The sequence below is a fragment of the Mesoplodon mirus genome (genome assembly GCF_964341445.2).
Source record: "Mesoplodon mirus genome assembly, chromosome: 3".
Lineage (NCBI taxonomy): Eukaryota > Metazoa > Chordata > Mammalia > Artiodactyla > Ziphiidae > Mesoplodon > Mesoplodon mirus.
The window spans coordinates 159,443,327-159,466,461 of NC_138978.1; the positions used below are offsets into that span (position 1 = coordinate 159,443,327).

Here is a 23,135-nt window from a genome sequence, read left to right on the forward strand (position 1 = left end):
CTCGACATAATCTTGTGAGATAGGTTCTATTCTTATCCTCATTTTACAGAGAAGGAAGCTGTGGCTCCCAGACATTCTATAACTTGCCAAAAGTCACAAAGCTGGTAAGCAGCAGAGCCTAGATTTGAAACAAGACAGTCTGTTTCTAGAGCTTGCACTGTTAACCCATTTGCTCTACTACCTCGGAATCTATGGAATAGGTAAAAGCGTATTGTGCCTTTCTTTTTTGTCTCCTACCCAGGATCTGTGTAATCCTCAGGATTAGAATCCTGAACTTTCTGATCTACGGCTATAAATCACTATCTTTTAGAATCAAAGAAGCTACCATAGTTGCTAGGCTAATTCCTTTAAAGAAAAGTATGGCTCAATAGATTCATGCATTGTCTTTCATTTTCCCTGCATTGGTTTTATATATAATTTCTCTTCCTTGTTTAGGGTTGCGGCTAGAAGACAATAAAACTAGTAATGGAGCCCTTATATGAGGAATACCTAGCCAATCGTGGAACAATAGTAAAACCTTATTACTGGCTGAGATTCTCTCTCGATTGCTCTAATTGTCCTTACCATATTCGGACAGGTGAAGAAGCAAGAGTTCCCTACACAGAATTTTATCAGAGTTTTGGATTCCCTTATGGACCAACATATCCTCAAACAAAACATCTCACGTTCTATGAACTAAAAACTTCTTCTGGAAGCCTGGTGCAAAAGGGCCATGCTACCAGTTGCACTGGGAATGATACCCATCCGGAATCAATGTTATTTGAGATGAATGGTTACTTTGACTCCACCATACACAATAACGACGGCATCAGACATATCATTCTGTATTCCAGCAACTCCCCTTGCAATGAAGCTAACCACTGCTGCATCAGCAAAATGTACAATTTCCTGGTAATGTATCCAGACGTCACTCTTAGTATTTACTTTTCTCAGCTCTATCATACTGAGGCTGAATTTCCTACCTCGGCATGGAACCGCGAAGCTCTCCGGAGCCTGGCCAGTTTATGGCCGCAGGTCACTTTGAGCCCAATAAGTGGTGGGCTTTGGCATTCTCTCCTCAACAACTTTGTGAGTGGTATGTCAGGAGTGACTGTTTTCCAGCCCATTTTAACCGGGAGAGCACTGGCAGACAGGCACAATGCATATGAAATCAATGCCATAACAGGGGTGAAACCCTATTTCACCAATATTCTTCCCCAGGCAAAAGAGAATCAGAACATAAGAGCTCAGGCTGCTTTAGAGGGCTACCACTTAAACAATGTCTTTCCCAGACAGTCTTTTCAAGTGACAAGTGGACAACTGCAACCCAATCTGACCCTAGACCCCAGGGTTCCTGTCATTTTCGTACTGGTGCCTTTCAGAAACCTACCACCAATACATGTAGGACAAAACCTACATAAACCCAGGAATATCGTAAAGCACTTAAATATGCCTCAAATATCATTCCAGGAAACCAATGATCTCAGAATGCCTCCCATTGTAATGCCAGTGGAGAGAGTAGAAATCACCGAACAGTTTGCTAGTAGCAAAGAGGCAGATAAAAAGAAGAAGAAAGGGAAAAATTAAAATTGGCATTCCTACAACAAGAGACCAAACTACTACCAGAGGACTTGATTAGATAGGCAACAGAAATCTGGGAACTTTCTCTCTTAGGTCTGATCCAAGATGGAGATAAACTGATATACTAAAAGCAAAACCTGAATTATTTATTATCTCAACTGTTACAAAGCAACACTGTTTTTAACATAATCCACAATGTTTCCGTAAGCAACTTGATCTCTCTCCTGTATTTTAAAAGTGACGGGGGCTTCCCTGGTGGCGCAGTGGTTGAGAGTCCGCCTGCCGATGCAGGGGACATGGGTTCGTGCCCCGGTCTGGGAAGATCCCACGTGCCGCGGAGCGGCTGGGCCCGTGAGCCATGGCCGCTTGGCCTGCGCGTCCGGAGCCTGTGCTCCACAACGGGAGAGGCCACAACAGTGAGAGGCCCGCGTAACGCAAAAATAAATAAATAAATAAAAGTGACGGTATCAAAATGGAGCCATTAGTAACTTGCTAATATTCTGATGTGGATAGGAAAATGTCATTACTCTACACTACTCACATCATCTTTCAACTAAAGAAGCCCATGGACTAAATAGCTTCCTAAATTGGTTTCGGTATAAAAATTTACTGCAAAATTGGAAAACAGCCTGAGTTACTGACATTAAGTGCTGCCTGCAAAGGCAAATCAGTGATTTTCCATTAACTGTTAACCGTGGACAGATTTTAGGCAGCTCATTTTTTTTTTTTTTTTTCTAAAATGGTTCAAAATAGTTTGTGTGGAGAAAAGCTCTTTTTGCTAATTGATTAGATATAGCTGCCAAAGTTGATTTTTGAAACCAGCCACCTGCTCAGTTTGATCTTTCCCTCTTGAGAAGATAATAGAGGCAGGATAATATATGAAAGTCTCCAAAACGCCTTCCATCACACACCACATAAAATCCAAGCCACTCTTACTGGCTTTTAAGGTTCCTCCTCTACCTTCCTGTTGCTCTGTCTTATCAGCAGGAGCGTAGGTTCCTGTAGATCAAGCACTGTCTGTCTCTCCTCTTTGGTTTTCCCTTAGGGTCTGGCACAGTAGCCAGGCAAAACTTGGGTAGCAAGACTGTGAATCTACATCTCAATAACTTCACCAATCGCCACTCCCCAACATTCCTTTTCCATTCCAGCCAAGTGCCTGCTTAATCATACTGCAATGAACATCTTTTTTTGTTAGGATCCATTCCCCCCTTTTCTGATATAGCTTCCCAATGCATAATTTGTTTTACTTCCCTTTTATTCTGACCCCTTTCTTTTTTACCAGTGCACATCTATACCGTCTCTTAACATCTTGTTCAAAACACACTTCTAAGAAGTGCTCCTTAACTAACCCTTTGAGCATGTACATTAAAGCACCTTGTTTACATTTAACTGTTTACTGCCTCACTTCCCTCTTAGAAATATGTAAAAATGCATTACAAGAAAAATGTGCATTCATCTGTAACTTGCTACTAAATATTTTCTTAATATGGGTAAAAATGAATGCTAAGCTAATAAGATAGTTTTGCCATTAGAAGAAAAAACTTAAAGCACATAATACTCCATGCAGAAGGAGCAGGAGGCGGAGGGGGGAGAGGAGGAAGTGGGGGCAGGGGGAGAAAAGAAAAATGTTGGGCTTCCCTCGTGGCGCAGTGGTTGAGAGTCCGCCTGCCGATGCAGGGGACATGGGTTCGTGCCCCGGTCCAGAAAGATCCCACATGCCGCAAAGCGGCTGGGCCCGTGAGCCATGGCCGCTGAACCTGCGCGTCTGGAGCCTGTGCTCCGCAACGGGAGAGGGCACAGCAGTGAGAGGCCCGCGTACCACAAAAAAAAAAAAAAAAAAGAAAAATGTTTACAATAGAAATTTCTACTGTGATTAAAATAAACACGAATAAAATTTTAAAAGGAATTTCTATTGTTAACCTGAAATTTTTTATGGATTTATTAGAATATAATTATATTGTGGGTATACAGTAATTATTATTTAAAGAGGTACTGCTGCAGTTTATTATTGGATCATGAAATCATGTGTCTACAACTTGGGATGTAGAGTTTTTTTTAAAAAAAGACCCTAAGATGACAAAATCAGGATCTCTGATCATCGTAAAAGTAGACAGATCCAGGTGGGTGACTCAGCTAATAGCCAGGAAGTCGGAGGGGCCTGGGGAGCCAGATCTGAAACTTCTTGCCTTGTGAGCTCCTCAAAAAAAAAAAAAAAAAAAAAAGTACATCCAATTAGTTAATATGAGATGTGTCTCCAAAGTGGTCAAAAAGACCACAGTATCAATCAGGATACAAAGGATCCAGTTAGAAACATAGTGTGAAATCTATGACGAATTTGTATTTCAAATGTAAGCCTGGATATCAGAGGTATATAACAAAGGGGGAAATGTTGCCAAAACAATAGGAAAGAAAAGTGCTTTTGACAGTTAGATTTTTGTAGGAAGAAGAATGTTACTGATAGATCATGAGTCCAGGCCAATAAAGTCAAGCTTTAGCAAGAGACTGTTAAGAGAGCATAAAGATATATGACCCTAGGCAACTAGTCTCTATTTCCTCATCTGTAAAACAAGAGATATGAGCTAGCTCATCTTTAAGGTTCCCTTGAGCTCTTTTTGCTCTAAGATGGCACATGTCAGAGCAATAGTTCCATGAAGTGAGCTCTTAAGGTGCAAGGATCAGGTCTTCCTGCTCACCACGCAACGGATTCTTGTCTGTGTCAAGCTGGCCCAGGGATTTAGGGAAGAGTAGAAATTGGAATGCTCCACCTTTCCTCAGCAAACTGGCAATGGTGATAGCAAAAAATTATAACTGCCACCACACATATGGTAATTCCAATAAGGAAAATACAAGCCAATAAATTAAAGGAGCTAATGGTGTGCTGATCTAAAAAAGGCAGGGAAGTAGGTCCTAAGAAACTGATGAGAGTCTGGGGGAGGGGAACATTTCCTTGGTGAATCAAACATGGTGCAGGGTTTGGGTCTCACCGTTGTAGGCTCCACCACATACTTAGTCATTATAGAGAAAATGGATTTATAAATCAGGGGCAGACCAGATTAACAAAACTCCCAAGATTTACATATAAAAGCAGAAAGCTAATTGATTTCCAGTGAGACTTACAACTGGATATGAAACCAGATGTTCAAGTTGTCCAGCCTATACAGTCTCTCCATGTAGATAAGCTACATGAAAAGCCAAACTATAATAAGAAGGTTGCTCTGTGGATTAGAGGAGTTCATAATGTGATTCTAATGTTTAGTGCTGTCAGACTCTGTTTACCAGGGACAGACATCTGCCACTTGGAATGAAACGATGAGATATGCACAAGGGCACCTGCCCCCTGGACAGTGTTTAGGTGGGCCAAGGCTGTGAGAAAAAACATAAACCTCTATAACCATTTCCTATCATGACTAGTATTGATTTTCTATAGATGTTAATATTTCATCAAGCTACAATCTAATCCTGGTAGCCTGGGAGCACATCTTATCTCTTTAAAATGATATTAGCTATCTTTTCTTGATTCATAATGCATGCAATCCAAAAAGTTTAACTCCCACAATGGAATGTTATTTATCTTGTTTCCAAGGGCTTTAAGGAAAGCCAAATGGTAACCTATACTAATTAAAAATAATATTATTACTACTTAACATTTAGTGAGAGCTATATGTCAGGCATTTTTCTAAGTACTTAAATTATTAACTCATTTAATCCTCCCAATAATTCTATGAAGTAGTTATTATTATAGTACCTATTTTACAAATAAGGAAAGCTTAAGTAATTGCTCAAATAGTAAAGGCTGATCTGAGAGTCAAACCTAGGAGGTCTAGCTCCAGAACCCATGTTCTTAATCACAATGCTTTAATGCCTCTCAAGATAATAATAATGTGGACTCACTATAAAGGCTGGAAAAATCAATATCTATTTAGTACCAGTCCAGTGGCTTTTCTGTGATCCTGCTCAAACTAGTGTACCAATGGGCATCCTCTAGACTCTGGCAGCTAGGTAGGCTGGGTGGGCTGGGGTGGAGAACTTAAGTAGGTTCTAGACCCCAGAGTTTTGGTACTTTCCCCACCCCCATTCCTTGTTACCCAGGACCTCAAAACAAACATAAGTCCTGAGATTGCCTTACCTTGGATGTCCTTGACTCTCAGGGATATACCAAATGAGAGCCCTTAGGCTTGGGAACATTGCTTTATTACCCTATTTAAATAATTAAGTAGAACTGGTTCCTTAAAAAACAAAAACAAAAAAATGATCCAGCAATTCTACTTCTGGGTATAAACCCAAAAGAATTGAAAATTGGGTCTCAAAAAAATATATGTACACACATATTCAAAGCAGCAATATTCACATTAGTCAAAAGGTGGAAGTAACCCAACTGTCCACTGATGGATGAATGGGTAAAGTGTGGCATATTCATACAATGTAATATTATTCAGCCTTAAAAAGGAAGGAAATTCTGACACATGCTACAACGTAGATGAATCTTGAGGACATCAAGCTAAGTGAAATAAGCCAGTCACAAAAAGACAAATACTGTATTATTCCACTTATATAGGGTACCTAGAGTTATCAAATTTATCATCTCAGAAAGTAAAATGGTGGTTGCCAGGGGCTGGGGCGAGGGTGGACTGAAGAATTATTGCTTAATGGATACAGAGTCTCAGTATTGCAAGACAAAAAGAGGTCTGGAGATGGATGGTGGTGATGGTTGTACAACAATGGAATGTACTTAATACTACTTAACTGTATATTTTAAAATGGTTAAGATAGTAAATTGTATGTTATGTGTATTTTGCCACAATTTTTAAAAAATTAAGTGGAATTACTAATTGACATCTACTGATCTCTCCATACACACATACATACACACACACACACACACACACACACAAAGGTCATCTTTTGTGGCGGACTAAATATTAGGTAACACACTCTATGTCTAGTCTCAAAATACTGAGATAAGTTGTGGAAGGCTCACAGGAATATCTGAAAACCAAATATATTTTTAAAAAATCATTATAAGTTTTTTAAAGCTCACAGTTTATAGTTTATTTCAAGCTATTGTGTGGGTTTATTTAGACTCTTGGTACTTAGCTATATCCTTATTTTTAGCAAAAGGTAAGTAGTAGAATTGGGAATTAAGAGACTTACTGAAAGTAGATATAATTCCCATACAAATCTGCCACTTGCTAGTTGACCATCATTGGCTAAGTTACACAACCTCCCTGAGCCTTAGTTTCCTCATCCGTAATATGGGAACACTAATTCCTAGGCCCTAGATTAAATAAAATAAGTAAAGAGCTTATTTACTAAGTGTCTAGAACACCATAAACACTCATTAAGTGGTTGTTATTATTCATAATATATTAACAGAATAAGGATAGACAGTAGAAAGGGATAGAAAATGTAGGATCTTTCAAATTTTATCAACCCTATAAGTCTGAGATAGCTACTTTCTATAGGAAGTAAAGATATGTTACTAGAACTTGTGATAATCAGGTTGGGGGGAAGAAGAAAAATACGTTGATTTTAATATTTCGCTTAAATAGTTAATAGTAGCAATGAGAAAAGCAATATGTCTGTGGTCATGGAAGATATTAAAATAATTGTACAAAATACTTTGTGGAACTTCTTGCCAATAAATTGGCAATCTAGATGAAATGCATGATTTACTAAGAAAAATATAAATTCTAAAATTGACTCAAAAGGAGGAAAAAAACCAAACAAGTCAATAACCACAGAATATAAAGATGATCAAAGATCTACCTCTAAAAATCTGAGCAAGCCCAGATAATTTTGTAAGCACATTCTACAACTTTCAAAGAAAAAACAGCATGGTAATTTTCTATTATTCAAACTATTCCAGAGCATAGAAAAAATGGTGAAATCTTCTGAATTCATCTTACAAAGCTAGACTAATCCTAATATCAAAACTGGATAAAGATATCACAAAGAAATGAAACTGTGGACCAATCTTATACATATAGATTCTGAAATCGTGTAAACAAAATATAAACTAACCAAATCTAAGAAGTAATTAAAATAGTCAAATAGAGTTTATTCTAGAAATGTAGGAATGATTTAATGCAGAAAAAATATAATTCATCACATTCACAAATTAAAAGATCCAAATCTATAAGATTTTAGCGTTAGATCCCCCAAAAAAGCATTTGATAATTTCAGCAGTCATTCCTAAAAATCATAAAGAAATAGGAAATAAAAACTGGTAAAATACCAAAGACATTTCCATTAAAATAGAAACAAAGAAGAGAAGCCTACTATCCAATTTTTCAACACTGTTTTTGAGCATCTAGCTAATGCAACAAGATAAGAAAAATAAATAAATGTATATAAATATTAGAAAAGATGTAAATTAACATTACCTCAAATACTATGATTTATATTGTGACAATAAATGTAGCTTTAAAACAACAGTTAGCATTAATAAGAGATCCCAGGGGCCTCCCTGGTGGCGCAGTGGTTGAGAGTCCGCCTGCCGATGCAGGGGATACGGGTTCGTGCCCCGGTCTGGGAGGATCCCATATGCCGCGGAGCGGCTGGGCCCGTGAGCCATGGCCGCTGGGCCTGCGCATCCGGAGCCTGTGCTCCGCAACGGGAGAGGCCACAACAGTGAGAGGCCCGCATATCGCAAAAAGAAAAAAAAAAAAAAAAAAAAAAAAAAAAAAAAAAAAAAAAGAGATCCCAGGAATGGGAAAGACTATAGAATAAGTAAAATTTTAAACCCATAGCTTTCCTTTATATTATCATAAACAGGTAAAAAAAATTTTAAATAGAAAGACTCCCATTCACAAGGATGTTTAAAAAACAAGGTTTACTCTTTGATTGAACACTAAACTTTTCTCCTGAGATAAGAGTACAGAGTAAAAATTTTTTTTAATCTTTGAAGAATAAAGGTCCTATCATAAAATAGTTCACCCTATTTACCTCAGTGTGTAATCATGAAGTTATGTAAAGCTAAAATTAATCATAAAGAAAAACTCAAAGATTTGAAGGTTAGTGTTTCAACACTGAACCAGTTCATCTGGATATTAAGTACAAGTGTTAAACCATAGCATAGTCTATGGATAACATGCTAAAAAACTTTTTATATTGTAATAATTATGTTGCTAGAGAACAGTGGTATTAAATTATCATACCAGAACTGAAAATTGTTTATTTTATATTTATAATACTTTTGACATGTTTGATTAACATTGAGTTCACTTCCACTTCAAATAATAAAAACAATAGTGCACAGGATTCAATGTTTTGGTTTGTTAATTAATAAATATTGACAAATTTGGGGAAAAGAGCACATAGTAGGTAAAGTACTTTGTTTAAAATATCTGAAAAGAGAGATCTATTACAGGATAGTTTCATTAAAATCCTTTCTACGGCTTCCCTGGTGGCGCAGTGGTTGAGAGTCCGCCTGCCGATGCAGGGGACACGGGTTCGTGCCCCGGTCCGGGAAGATCCCACACGCCACGGAGCGGCTAGGCCCGTGAGCCATGGCCACTGAGCCTGCGTGACCGGAGCCTGTGCTCCGCAACGGGAGAGGCCACAACAGTGAGAGGCCAGCATACTGCAAAAAAAAAAAAAAAAAAAAAAATCCTTTCTAACTAAAAAGATCCTTCACTCTTTGCATCATCACAGAAAATCAGAAAGAGGTACATATTACCATTGCAGCATTAACCTTGAGAAAATTCAGATTCTGCATTACTTTAGTAACCAAACCAGGTTACTTGCACAATAAATAAAATGTCTTAAAACCATATGGATCCTTTATTTCAGGGATAAGTATTCATTTGAAAAATTAAAATAGTTAAAATAATACTACTTAAAATGAGTTAAGTGCCATGATCAACATAAAAATTTGGAATTTGCAAGAAAGTAGAAGAATGTATATTTTCTAATTAAAAGATTATTAAGGACTGGTTTCTTCACACACACACACACACACACACACACACACAAAGAAATTTCCCCAAAGGTTTATATAGAGTTAACTATTAGCTAATGAGGGTAGGGAGATAATTAATGTATCCATTAAAAAAAGCTCTATCTCTAAATATGATTCCAAAATTAACTTGTCAGGTTAATTCATTGGATGGAAAGGTGTTGAGTACCCACTGGGCACCAGGTACTTATCACTGTGAGACAATAAAAAATACTGCATTGGAAAAGGACATTTTTAACGTGATTACATCTCAAATGTAATATGCTTTATGTGGCTAAGAAGTAATTAATTATATTTAAAACATTCAACATACAGAGTAAAATTCTGAGCAATCAAAACAATTATACACTTGAACAACTTGATTTTTAAAATTCCACTCACTATTCCCTTAAGTTGATTTCTACTCTGGTGCTCTTTCCCAGTTCTAAAAAAAGAGAATAAAGAAATTTCCTAAATAAGCCCTAATACAAAAAAACAGAAATGTAAGAGAAGGGATGTATTAGCTCTTGAATCCTTGTTTCCATTTGTTCTCAAATGTGCTTCTAATGTTCAATTTTCTCTTCAAAGAAAATCTTGATTTAGAAGAACAAAAAGTACAATCATCTTTAGCATTTAAACAAGTATATTGTTTAGCTCTTACTAGAGTTAGCAAAAGATTGAAACTGAGAAAAAATATTAAAACAAATCTTTATTCTAAGTTATATAATGCCATTCACCATAATAATGATCTGATACTTTGGTATACGACTTTTTAAAATAAATATTACCAACAGGTAGAAAATTTTCCTTTGCTGTCTTAAGACTGCCCTTGGGGGAGTTTTTAGCAGTGTGTTTGCTCGTAACTTGAGTGTTGACTTAAATAAATGTCACTTCTGTCACTTAAATGATATTCTTATAGAAGGGTAATTTAATTGGGAAAAGAAAAATGCCATATTGCTTCTTCATCCCAAGAAAAAAGGATGCATTCCATTCCTGAAGGGTCTCTAGCTATCTACCTATCTATCTATGTATACGTATATACATATTGATATAGATACAGATATATATACACATATGTATGTATATGTATCCAACAAAGTTGACTTTGAGATCTCTCTTCCTCTCCTTTCTGATTCATTATTCTCAGTGTGACCCTCAAACTGTATACTGCCTATCACATTTATTCATTCATCAATGAATAATTGAGTACCTGAATGTATTGAGTACCTTCTGCATGCTTAGCTTTATGTCAGATGTAAAGGAAGATACAATATATACATATAACTGAATCACTTTGCTGTACACCAGAAACTAACACAACATTGTAAATCAACAATATACTTCAATTTTTAAAAAAAGAAAAGAAAAGAAATATAAGACAGTCTCTGCCTTTTAGAATCTATCTCCTCCAGTGGCAAGATAAAACAACATATCATTAAGTAATTTATAAGACTAGTGCCAAAATCAATGGTACAGATAACATGCAATTTATATTTATGTGGAATTTTAGAGTTTCAAACGCTTTCTTGTATTTAATCCTCAGAACAATCTTGTTAAGTACACATTATTAGCCCCACTTTTGCAATGAGGAACCTGACGTTCAGAATTTTAAGTGGTGTGCCTCAGTCAATAGATTATGAGTGGAAGGAAGAGTCAAGACACGAGCCAGGGTTTTCTGATTCTAAGCCCAGTTCTCTTTTCAATTACAGCACAGGAAACCAAGGACTGAGGTACTTAGGGCAGCAGCCGGCCTTCTGCTAGAGGTGAAATTAAACTAAACCTGACAAACGTCCAAATTAATTTTATTCTGCAGATATTTGTATTTCAGTGTTACACACACAATCCAACTACCATTTCCTCAGTTTTAATGCTTTTTACCTGCTCAATAAGAGCTTTGCTCTCATAAATGGAGATGTCAAATACAATAAAAAGCTGGCCTAGTGGAACCGTATAAATCTTAAACCATAAAGGTAAATCTTAAAGGTCTGGTTTCAACTTATCCTTACACGTTTTGTTTCCCCTCAGCGCCAGAGAGTGTAACTCGCCCCTACCCTTTTCTACCATTCCTGCTCCAAACAACCACCTATTTTAAGATGTCAATGACTGACCCTACCCCAAATTCCACAGGTTCACCCCAGTCTTACCACCGGACCCCAGCCCCTACCCAGACACCTCCCCCTCCTTCCCAATGGTTACGATACCTAGTTCGAGTTCTGCAGGTGCAGCCGCTATGCCGTTACACAGCACTGACATAAGATATGACCTTTCGACTCCGTCCTTGGGGACCTCCCGCTGGCCGCGCAGCTTAGGTCCAACCCCGAGAAAGGGGCTCCCGGCTCGGGAACGAAGCCACGGGCAGCACACAGTCCGAAGCGATGCCTCTGACAACTAGAACGATGCTGGGCGGCTGGGCGTGCATCACTCCGCCTCATACTCCTGCCAACCGCAGGGGACTTGGTCCGGCAACCAGTCCATTCCACCTCACAGGCAAGTCCGTGCCAGCCGGACCTTACGCAGGACCCCGATGACAGGTCCTTGACGGCGGTGGCTGCAGCAAAGCCAAGGCCACCCGCCCCCAGTGCCCATCGCAGCCAACCTAAGACCCTCTAGACTGGACCGCAGAGAAGCGTTTCTATGGAAACCCCCTAGCGATCACGTGACGCACTAGGAGGACCAATCGCCTCTTACCTCTGCCCGCGGCACCGCTTTCTGCCCTCCCTCCTGCCCCGCCCCCTCCCGCCCCCGCCTCCTTCGCCCCGCCCCGCCCCTTTCTTGCAGAGAGTCCGCACCTGCGCACTGCGTCCAGCGCGCTCCCTCCCTGGTGCGCTCCCCTTGGAGGAGAGCAGGGGTGGCGTAGGAGGCTCAAGAAGAGCGTGAGCCTGAGGAGGAAGGAGCTCGGCCAGCGCGCAGGCCCAGAACCACCCGAGCCGCGGCTGCCCGCGACGCCTCTGAGCGGAAGAGGGAAGTGAAGGCGCCAGTCTGCGGGTTCCAGCTGGGCTGGGCTTGTTAAGGTAGAGGCAGCACCGAGAGGAGGCCTTGGCCACCGATCCGGATCGGGATGTCGAAGAACACGGTGTCGTCGGCCCGGTTCCGGAAGGTGGACGTGGATGAGTATGACGAGAACAAGTTCGTGGACGAGGAAGACGGGGGCGACGGGCAGGCCGGGCCCGACGAGGGCGAGGTGGACTCCTGCCTGCGGCAATATCCTTCTGTTCGCCGGCCTCCCCATCCCACCCAACCCAGCCCCTCTTCCGGGCCCCCGCTACGGGCAGGGCGTGAGGGCGGCGGGCCCCGGCCGGGGACCGGGTTCGGAGCTGCCCCCAGCACCCCTGTCTCTTTGGGTCCCCGGTTCTGAGAGGGCAGGGGGCTGTCCCATTTCTACCGAGTCGCCCCGAGACCCCAGGGTCCCGCCCTCGGAAAGTTGCCCTTCCGGGCGCGCTGTCCACGCCCCCGATTCCTCAGGTTGCTCCCGGTTCAGGCACTACAGATGGAGGAACAAGTTCTCGCCTCCCGGGAACCCGCGGTGCCGGCCGCGCCCTCGCGGCGCTGGTGCTGGCCAGTCGGGCTGTTGCGGGGCGCTGAAGTTGTCCTCCCAGAAACGTATTTACCGGAGTCTCATTATCACCCATGTCTGATTGGGAGGAACGGGCATCTTTCTTCAGTGATGTTCTTTTAATTGTGGTGGTAGTTTTGTTTTGGCTCCGTTAGGATAGTTTACTTCATGCCGGGAGAGATGGGGTGATTTGCAGAATTGAGCCCCCTCTGTCCGTGGCCTTTTTTTTTTCGTAAGAGGGATTTGGCAAAATATAGATTGCACAGAATTTGTTAACCAGGGGAAAGGGAGTGAGTACAAAACCACCAAAACTGCCCAGAAGGAAGCTGGGAGCCTTTCACCTGCTAAGCAAAGGACAATAGAAAGAAAACGCGGAATGCACGTAGAGAATCCCTGGAAATATTTAAAATAAACCCCAGTGAATAAAATAGAAGGCGAATCATTTGTACAAAACAGAATCATTTTGTAATGCTGGAATCGTTTCCATTTAGTTAAAATGTGGCTGTCAGTTTCTGGTTGTTGTTTTTGCATATTTAAATATTCATTACTTTGAGGACGCATTTGCATCAGATCTCTTTTAGTAAAATGTAAATGTTGCAATAACCAAAGCTGTAGTTTTAGAGATTCTCAATTACTGAATTCACTCATTTCTAATTATTCTTGGGTGTATTCATAAGGTTAGGAAGCCTTGTTAGACTCTTTCCTCATCAGTGTCCTATTAAATTAAATGGGGAAATGTATGAGTGAAAATATTTGGTAGCAGCCATAGCTGGTCTTAGAAGTGCCTAAAATACAGCATTAGACATTTATCAACATACAGATGTTTCTTTGGTTTCCATGACTTTCCCAATCAGCTGTTGCTGTTTTGCATTATTTAAATACTTAAATGTTTGAGGTCTTATAAATGAGCCAATCTGCAAAAGGCATGCTTCTCTAGAAATCCATTAAGCCTTGAAAATAACAGCCTACCACCAACCATAGTTTTTTTTGGTCAGACCTTTTTCTTCAGAACATAAGTGGTGAAGATTATTCTGTGTAAAAACATTCTTGGTGATGCATAAATGATGTTTTGTGAGACTTAACTTATTTTAGGTGACATGTGATGACTCTTAAATGACTGCTGTATCCATATAGTGAATCTTCTTTTTAATCAATTCATCTTAAACTATAAAGATATTGTCTCTTCTACTCTTGTTACAAGAAGAGACAAGCCCTGTTCAGGCACTACAGACGGAGGAACAAGTGAACTCTGTGTGGTTTTCCTTTTAGGGAAATGCCTGTACGTTCTGACTGTCTAATTGGCCTTCTGTTTCTCATACTTGCTAACTCACTGGTGCTTTCAAAGTGAGACTGAATTTAATAGGTGTGGCCTAAGACAGTTTGAATGATATCTATGAAATATGAGAGAAAATATCCAAAACAGAAAAATTAAGCTGCCACCTAAGGGTCATTGAATTATTATTTCTTCTATAATGCCTCTTTTCATCAATATTGAGAGATTGCTAATGTATATCATTCAGATTGCTAGAGTAATCTGCCAGCACTTTCTACCAGCATTTCAGTTAATATAGAATATAATTCTAGTTAAAGTTTGGTCTTTATTTTTCCAGTTAGAATCACATAAAAAGATGTATTTTGGTTGAGGATAGGCTATTTCATTTTGGTGCCTAATAATTCTGATATATATTTTAGAATTTTAAAAAATATCACTCTGGATAATGTTTGCATATATGTCTTACTGGAGAATGAAAGGTTATCAAGGTGTTCAGTTACTAATTAGAACAAAGGATGAAACAGTTTTTGCTTTATTTTTTAAAAATTGAGTGTTCTCTTTTGCTTTCAGTATTTTACCTATGATGAACATCCTTGAAACCAACATGTTGAATTTTCCAGTATTGAACACAGCAATCATACTAATTTTTCTTTCTATGCATAACGTCAACTCTTAAGAACCAGTGGTTCCTGGGAGTTACAGTGCTTTCCTGAAGACTGCCCGTTTTGCTATCCCCTTAACCTCCATCACAGGAAACATGACAGCTGCCCTACAGGCAGCTCTGAAAAACCCCCCTATCAACACCAAGAGCCAGGCAGTGAAGGTGAGTCACAGACAACACACGCTCTCTGCTGATATCTTAGCATTCTTACCAAAATCCTCTGAAGTGTCACACAATCAACAAATATTTTAACTATTTACTATCTTTGACATAGAAGAGCTTACAATGTAATTTGATAGGTAGAAAATTTATATAAGAAAAAATAGCACTCTAACATTGAGTTGTGATAATCCTGCATGGTAGACACACTAAGCTCAAACATTGGAGAGATCTGTGTGTTTTTAGAGGAGGCCACTCAGGTTGAATTTAAGCAAAGGCTTGAAGAATAAAACTTTCACAAAATAAAGAGTTTCTACTTGCTTTTTAAAGATGTTTTTAAAATTCTACCATTTTCATAGCATTAAATTCTAATATTTAATTCTGTTAAATATTATAGAAAACTCAGAAATGTGGGAGAATAAAAAAATAATCATCCATAATCCCACCGCTGACCCATAGATGACTTTTTGGTGTTGCTATATGCTTATAGAATTTTTCTATGAGTGTTTTTTTTTAATGAAAATGGAATTTTATAACCTGCTTTCTCAACTGTATAGCAGCATACATGAATGTCTTTACTTGGCAATAAGTTTGTTTCTGCAATATCTTTTTTAATGGCTGCCTATAGATAATGCTGCAGTTTAGTTATATATAATCTTTTGTCATATATTTAGATAATTGACCTTTTTTTCTGTCATAAACAGTACTGAAATGAACAATTTTTGGTAAATTCTTAATTGTTTCCTTTGAATAAATTTCTAGAAGTGAATGGCTGGATTTTAGACTGCACATTTTCTTAAGGCTTTGGTACATATGGTATTGCCAAATTGCCCTTCAGAAAAGTTGTATAATTAAATTCCCTGTAACAGTCTTTCAATAATTCTTAAGAACCTATTTACTTATTTATTGTTTAAAATGAAGCCCAGAGCATTGACCCCACTGTCCGTAGGTATTCATACATCCTAGGAGCCCCAAGAATCTCCTTAGTTGAATACTAGTAAGTAATAACTTAGGTAAATGCATAATAATTATCTAGGCCACATAATCTTTTATAAGGGGAAATATTTCCTTGGTTTTTAAAAGTGAGTAATGTCATTGAAATTTCAGTTTACCACCTTCTGCTTTTATATGGGTAGTTTTTTATCATAGCTTTGGATGGGAGATTATAGCTCTGGGTACAAGGATATTTTTCTAAATAGGGTAATTGCATAGTCTTTAAACTGAAGATAACAACAGGTGGTAGAAACATACTGTAAAATCTGACCAGTTGGAATGCTGAAGGTATCACTTTGTGTTGAATAGAAAGAGAAACGTTGAAAGGGGAAATGAAGTGTTCCCTGTGCTTGGCTTGAAGGGTAAAAAAATAACTTTGCTGTTAGAGCAGCCTTTTATCAAATAAAAAAGATCATTATGAATGAAGATCACTATATCTATAGTCAAGTGACTATAGATATGAAACAAAACAAGTTTTAAAAACTTAAATTTTTGTTTATTAATAACTTATTTCTGAAGGATGGTTGATGGTAGAACTGCAATTTAGTTTCCTCTTTTTTTGTTTTGTATTTTTTTTTAAGATCAAGAAGTGAAATGTATTGATTTAATAAATTGATAACTTATCACATCTGTCTGTAAGCAAATCCTTTCCGCTCTACCCTCAAATATATCAAGAATCTGCCCACTTCTGACCACCTCCGCTGCTACCATGCTAGCCAAAACCGGCCTGTCTTATTGCAGTAACTTCCAAACTGGTCTCCCTGCTTCTTGGTCTGCCTTGTCCTCCAACCCCACTGCCCCCGGCTTAGTCTCAACATGGCAGCCAACTGGTCCTGTTAAAGTGTAAGTCAGATTATATCCCTGTTCTTCTCAGAACCTCCTGGCATCTTCTCTTCTCTCTGACAGGGAGCCGAAGTCCTCACAAGGGCCTGCAGGGCTTACGTACTCTGTCTTCCCACTACCTATCTGACTTCCTGTCCTCCACTCTGCTCCAGCCACCTTGGGTCTTCCTGCTCTTCCTTGAACACTGAACACACACTAACAGCAGTTATCCTTTTCTCTGTCTGAAATACTTTCCTCAAGTACGCCACAAGTTTCCTCTTTCCTTCAGGTCTTTACTCAGATGTCACATTCTCAGTGTGGCCTTTCTAAAACTGTAACCCCACACACAAAAATGAGTCTAAATGATGTTACTTATTTACCCTCAGGATCGAGCAGGCAGCATTGTCTTGAAGGTGCTCATCTCTTTTAAAGCTAATGATATTGAAAAGGCAGTTCAATCCCTGGACAAGAATGGTGTGGATCTCCTAATGAAGTATATTTATAAGGGCTTTGAGAGCCCCTCTGACAATAGCAGTGCTATGTTATTGCAGTGGCATGAAAAGGTAAGTTATGAATTATACACTTATATGACTGATTCCTTTGTAATAGAGAATAACAGTGACAACCTCTCACCTAAATAACTATTTTGACGTCTTGGTTATACGTCTTTGCTATTACAAACAAATGCATGAAAATGAAAGTTTAGATTTATGCTTACTAGCCTTGGTCTTAAGAGACGCTGATATGCAGCACTTAAGTTTATTCAGTAATGATTATTCTTTATTAAACACAGTCTTGAACTTTGAACTAAATCAAAACTTTGAAAAGAAAATAAAATCAAGAATTCTTTAACAATGGCCAAAAGGTGGAAACAACCCAAGTACCCATCAACAGATGAACAGATAAACAAAATGTGACACATACATACAATGGTATATTATTTGACCAAAAAAAAGGAAGTTCTGATACATGTTACAGCATGAATGAACCATGAAAACATTATGCAAAGTGAAATATGCCAGACACAAAAGGACAAATACTGTGTGATTCCACTTAAATGAAATATCTAGAATAGACAAATTCATAGAGACCAGAAGTAGATTAGAGATTACCAGGGGCTGGGGAGAAGGGAGAATAGAGAGTTATTGCTTAATGGGTACAGAGTTTCTATTTGGAGAGCTGAAGCAGTATTGTAAATAGATAGCAGTGATGGCTGTACAATATTTTGAATGTAATTAATGCCACTGAATTTTACATTTAAAGATGGCCAATGTGGCAAAATTTATGTTATATTTTACCACAGTTTAAAAAAATGAAATAGGAGGTGGGATCAAGAATTCTTATATTTTTTTTTCTCTTTTCATGCATTTTGTTTTGCAATGTAAGCAGATGCTGGTATACTATCCGCCCCCCGCCCCCCCAAAACAAATGGCTAAGGGGAATTTCTAGCTTCAGGTAAAAAGTTGGTAAGGTAATCTTTAATACCCAACTCTTATATTATATTGGTATAGATATAAGCAGTGTAACATTCAAATAGAACCAACCACAGGTAAGGTATATATTCGCTAACATCTTACAGTTACCAAAACTCAGTTTTTCAGAAGCTATTATCTTGGTATCTGAGTAAAAACACACATGTAAGGTATGAATAGGTAGTAAAACTTGCTGTTTTACCTGGATCAAGTCACTTTATTCCTCATACACTGTCAAATATAAAGAGCTAACATTTATGGATCGGATTATCATACCTCCCAGTTTTCCCAAGACAGCCCCAGTTTATGCCTGTTGTCCCCAGCATAATTATGAATAGTTCCCTTTTACTCTACAGTGTATCAGTTTGGAGAATAATTGATATAGTCATCCTATTCATGGAATACTTTTTATTCACCAGCTGCTGTACTTTTAGTTTATGTTTCATGTGATCCTTACAACAGCCCTATGAGATATATAAATATCTTTATCATCCTCAATTTACAGATGAAGAGCCAGCATTAAAACCTATCAGCCTAGTTTCAGTATAGTTTCAGGATCATAGCAAACATTGACTGAGCAGTTACTGTATTCTAAGCACTTTATAAATATTAACTCATTTAATCCTCATAAAAATGCTAGGACGGAATGCTTGCTGTTCCCCTTTTGTAGACTGGAAAACTGAGGCATGTGTTAAGTCTTCATTTCTTCCTAACAGTCACCAGTTTTTGACAGTCTTACCTCCTACATACTTCTCAGATCATCCACTCAACCATCTCTAACATTTTGTTGCTATAGTTTCCTAAACTGGTCTCTTGGCTACCAGTTTTGCCTCCCTCAAATCTGTTCTCCCCCCAGTTGCCAGAATGCTTGTCTCTAACTTCCAAATCTACCCTTGTGAATCACCTGCAGAATCAAGTCCAAGTTCCCAGGTCGAGCCTCATCTTCCATGTTGTTCTTCCCCTTATGCTCCAGCAGTAAGCATAGTAATGTGTTTTCCCTGAACACACCATAATGTTTCACACCTCTATGCCTTTGCTCATGATTTTCTCTCTGCCCCAGTGCCTCTTTACCCTTTATGTCAGTCTGTCACCTACTTATCCATTTAATGTATCGTTTTCTCCAGGAAGCCTTCCCTCACCATTTCACATTCCTCTATGCCCTCAGGTTGGGTATATGCCCCTCTTTGTGCTTTTATAGCACCCAAAGCTTAGCTCTGTCATTTCATGTATTATATTATATTTAAATGATCTGTTTATATGTCTGTCCCTTCTCAGTAGCTCGAATGCTGTATTTGTTCACTTTTGTACCCCCAGCATCTAGCACAGTACCCAGTACACAAAGGTATTCAGTAAGTGTTTCCGACCACAAGTAAACCAGAGCTTCAAATTCCTAATTCTTAGTCATAACTTCCAATTTTCCAAGGCAAACTCAAAGTTCCTAAGTTCTTAGCTATTAAATAGTATTTTCTTAGCTTGCAAAAAGAAAAATCTGACGAACTGACTAGTCTAAACGGAACTTAAAATGGTTGATCCCAGTTTGAATTTCTTCCTGACACTGCTGAGAGCAGAGCGAATGTCCTAAATTTATATTTGAGCACCTGTTTGCGGCAAAAACATCATGCTGCAGATCTTTAAGAACATATTATTATTTGAAAACAACACACTAGAATGTAAACTAGGATCTCACTAGAATGTAAGCACCTGAGGGCAGGGACTCTGAAGGTTTTTTTTTTTTTTAATTACTGTATCCCCATTGCTAAGAACAGTGCCTGGCCCATAATAGGTGCTTAAGAAATACTTGTGAAAATGAGTGAATCCAAAATCAATTGCTGCACACATTCTTCCTTTAAGAAAAATGTTTTTGGAAGCAACCTAAGGGTCCATCGTCAGATGAATGGATAAAGATGATGTGGCACATGTATACAATGGAATTTTACTCAGCCATAAAAGGAAACAAAATTGAGTTATTTGTAGCAAGGTGGATGGACCTAGAGACTGTCATACAGAGTGAAGTAAGTCAGAAAGAGAAAAACAAATACCGTATGCTAACACATATATATGAAATCTAAAAAAAAAAAAAAAGGTTCTGAAGAACCTAGGGGCAGGACAGGAATAAAGACTCAGACATAGAGAATGGACTTGAGGACACAGGGAGGGGGAAGGGTGAGCTGGGACGAAGTGAGAGAGTGGCATGGACATATATATACTACCAAATGTAAAATAGATAGCTAGTGGGAAGCAGCCGCATAGCACAGGGAGATCAGCTCCGTGCTTTGCGACCACCTAGAGGGGTGGGGTAGGGAGGGTGGGAGGGAGACTCAAGAGGGAGGAGATATGGGGATATATGTATACGTATAGCTGATTCACTTTTTTATACAGCAGAAACTAACCATTGTAAAGCAATTATACTCCAATAAAGATGTTAAAAAAATAAAAGAAGAAAGAAAAATGTTTTGCTTGGTGTGAGAATTGAGCCTTTATGATTCTGCCAACATTGACACTTTGGTTTGTGTTTAGGCACTTGCTGCTGGAGGAGTGGGGTCCATTGTTCGAGTCTTGACTGCAAGGAAAACCGTGTAGTCCGGCGGGAACGGATATCTCCCATGGGGTGGGAGTTGCTGGTACAAAGACCAAAACAACCAAATGCCACCGCTGCCCTTTGGGTAGCATCTGTTTCTCTCAGCTTTGCCTTCTTGTTTCCTTTTCATATCTATAAAGAAGAAAATTACATATCAGTTTTTCTTTAATGAAATTGGGATAAAGTAGAAGAAATGTTTCAACAGGAATGTCTCATTCTCTCAAAATGATTTCAGTGATGGGTATACCAGTCTGTACATAGCGTAATTTACATTCAAGTTTAATTGTGCAATTGTTAACCCCTATTGGCTGGTGTAGGGGGTTTTCTTGTTGTTTGGTTTTTGGGAGCGGTTTTTTGGTTTTGTTTTGAATAGTAGTGAGAAATTTAATCAGAATTTGAGGCCGGTTTCCTAACTCATTGCTAGCCAGGAAATGATCTTTATAAAAAATTTTTGAGAGACTGGCAGCTATTAACATTGCAAAACTGGACTGTACTTCCCTTATTTAAATGAAATGTGTTTCTGGAACAAGTGGTGGCTGAACACCACAACCAAGTTCCAACTCTGTTTCTGCTTGCCTCCAGATTATGTGAGTTTGAGTACGCTTCTTCCTCTCAGCATCCAGTAATCATGGCCTCTTGATTTTTTGTGGTCACCCAGGGTACAGAGCAAGGAATCTTGCTCTACACAAATGTATCTGTAAAATGCCAGACCCTGTTTGGCATGAGCATAAAACTTTTTTTTTCTAATAATATGGCCCTATTTGGGGAAACTACTCCAAATCAGGAAGGATGTGGAAACTATGATGTAGTTGAAACTCTGGGATGCCTCTGAATGAAATGCTATTTTCTTTTATAGTAGCTGCCTTCGACATTATGAGGTATATAACTAGTATTTAATATGTCCTATAATGTCTTCAGTGTTTTTCAGGGTAATTATTGGGATCTCAAAAGATTTGGTTAGGATCCAAACATATACACATTCTGTATTTTAGCTCAGTGTTTTTTAAAAAAAGAAAATGCCACACATCAAAAAGTGTTCACTTTGTTGGACAAACCAAATCAGTTCTCAAAAAATGACCGGTGCTTATGAAAAAGTAATTATTCAGTAGCTCTAAAACAAGTCACCTGAATGCTTATGACTATGAGGGAAATCAGACTGTATCTAGTATTTACATTAGACACCAGTGTCATAATCACTGACTTGTGTGAAAACTGGTGCAGAAATTCTGTAAACTCTTTGCTGTTTTTGATACCTGCTTTTTGTTCTGTTTTGTAAAAATGATAAACTTCAGAAAATAAAATGTCAGTGTTGAATAATTTATTTTTCTCTTACTTTAATACTTATGAATGCATAGTTAATGAAGGAGAAAGAGTTCCTGTTTTACCACCAGGTTATTATACTCTTTGGCAACGAATTTTGTGTAGAAGGTTTATAAAACTACTTTATTCAAATATAAGGTAGTAGAGAAGAAGAGAGAGTCGTTAATAAATATTAATAATGAAGCCTCTGCAGTGATTCCGTAGCCCTCTGGATGTCCGCTGAACACCTGTAGTGTCACTGCTCAGAGACCTAGGCTAGACGGTGCAGATTAGTCCAGCAGCTGCAGTCGTTTATTCCCAGCTTCTGAATTCTTTCTTACACCTCACATCTACTGTCCTTACCTACTCAAGGCAACCTCTGATTGCCTTCCCACTGCTCCTGGCTAGATTCCCCCTTTAAAGCTTTAGAAACTTGCAGGCAATTCAGAGGGCTATGAGTAAGAAAAGCTAAGCTATAGGTATTAGAGGTGGCCAAATAGGTATAACATAACCACATACAAACTTTAAATGAAAACAAGTGATATTGCAGTACTTTTTCATAAAATCCTTCTTAACATCACTTTCATGACTATAGTGTTGGGGAAAGTTCCGGAGTTCCATATTTTATGGTCACAGGAATGGGTGTATTCGAAATTTGCCAACAGCTTTACTCAACGGAGATAATTAAAATACGTAACAGAACAGCACAGGGGCTGAGTCAGAACGGACACCAGCTGGAAACAAGTGGCTCAACTGATGCATCTTGGCTAAATGTCAGCCCAGGTGATACTAACTGTGATACAGCACCATCGTGGTGAAGAGAGGGGGT

The 23,135-nt window shown here is 38.8% G+C and overlaps 2 protein-coding genes across 2 annotated transcripts; both read left to right on the forward strand.

The window, feature by feature from the left end:
• Positions 1 to 459: 459 nt before the first annotated feature.
• On the forward strand, positions 460 to 1,566 carry APOBEC4 (apolipoprotein B mRNA editing enzyme catalytic polypeptide like 4; the record flags this gene model as incomplete). The annotated part of the gene is made up of 1 exon (XM_082615575.1): positions 460 to 1,566. The coding sequence occupies exon 1, from the start codon at positions 466 to 468 to the stop codon at positions 1,564 to 1,566; it is 1,101 nt and encodes a 366-aa protein (XP_082471701.1). The 5' UTR covers positions 460 to 465.
• A 10,761-nt stretch (positions 1,567 to 12,327) lies between these two features.
• Positions 12,328 to 22,324, forward strand: ARPC5 (actin related protein 2/3 complex subunit 5). The gene is made up of 4 exons (XM_082613240.1): positions 12,328 to 12,697; positions 15,073 to 15,145; positions 17,344 to 17,520; positions 20,947 to 22,324. The coding sequence occupies exons 1-4, from the start codon at positions 12,555 to 12,557 to the stop codon at positions 21,007 to 21,009; spliced, it is 456 nt and encodes a 151-aa protein (XP_082469366.1). The 5' UTR covers positions 12,328 to 12,554; the 3' UTR covers positions 21,010 to 22,324.
• The last annotated feature ends 811 nt before the right edge of the window (positions 22,325 to 23,135 follow it).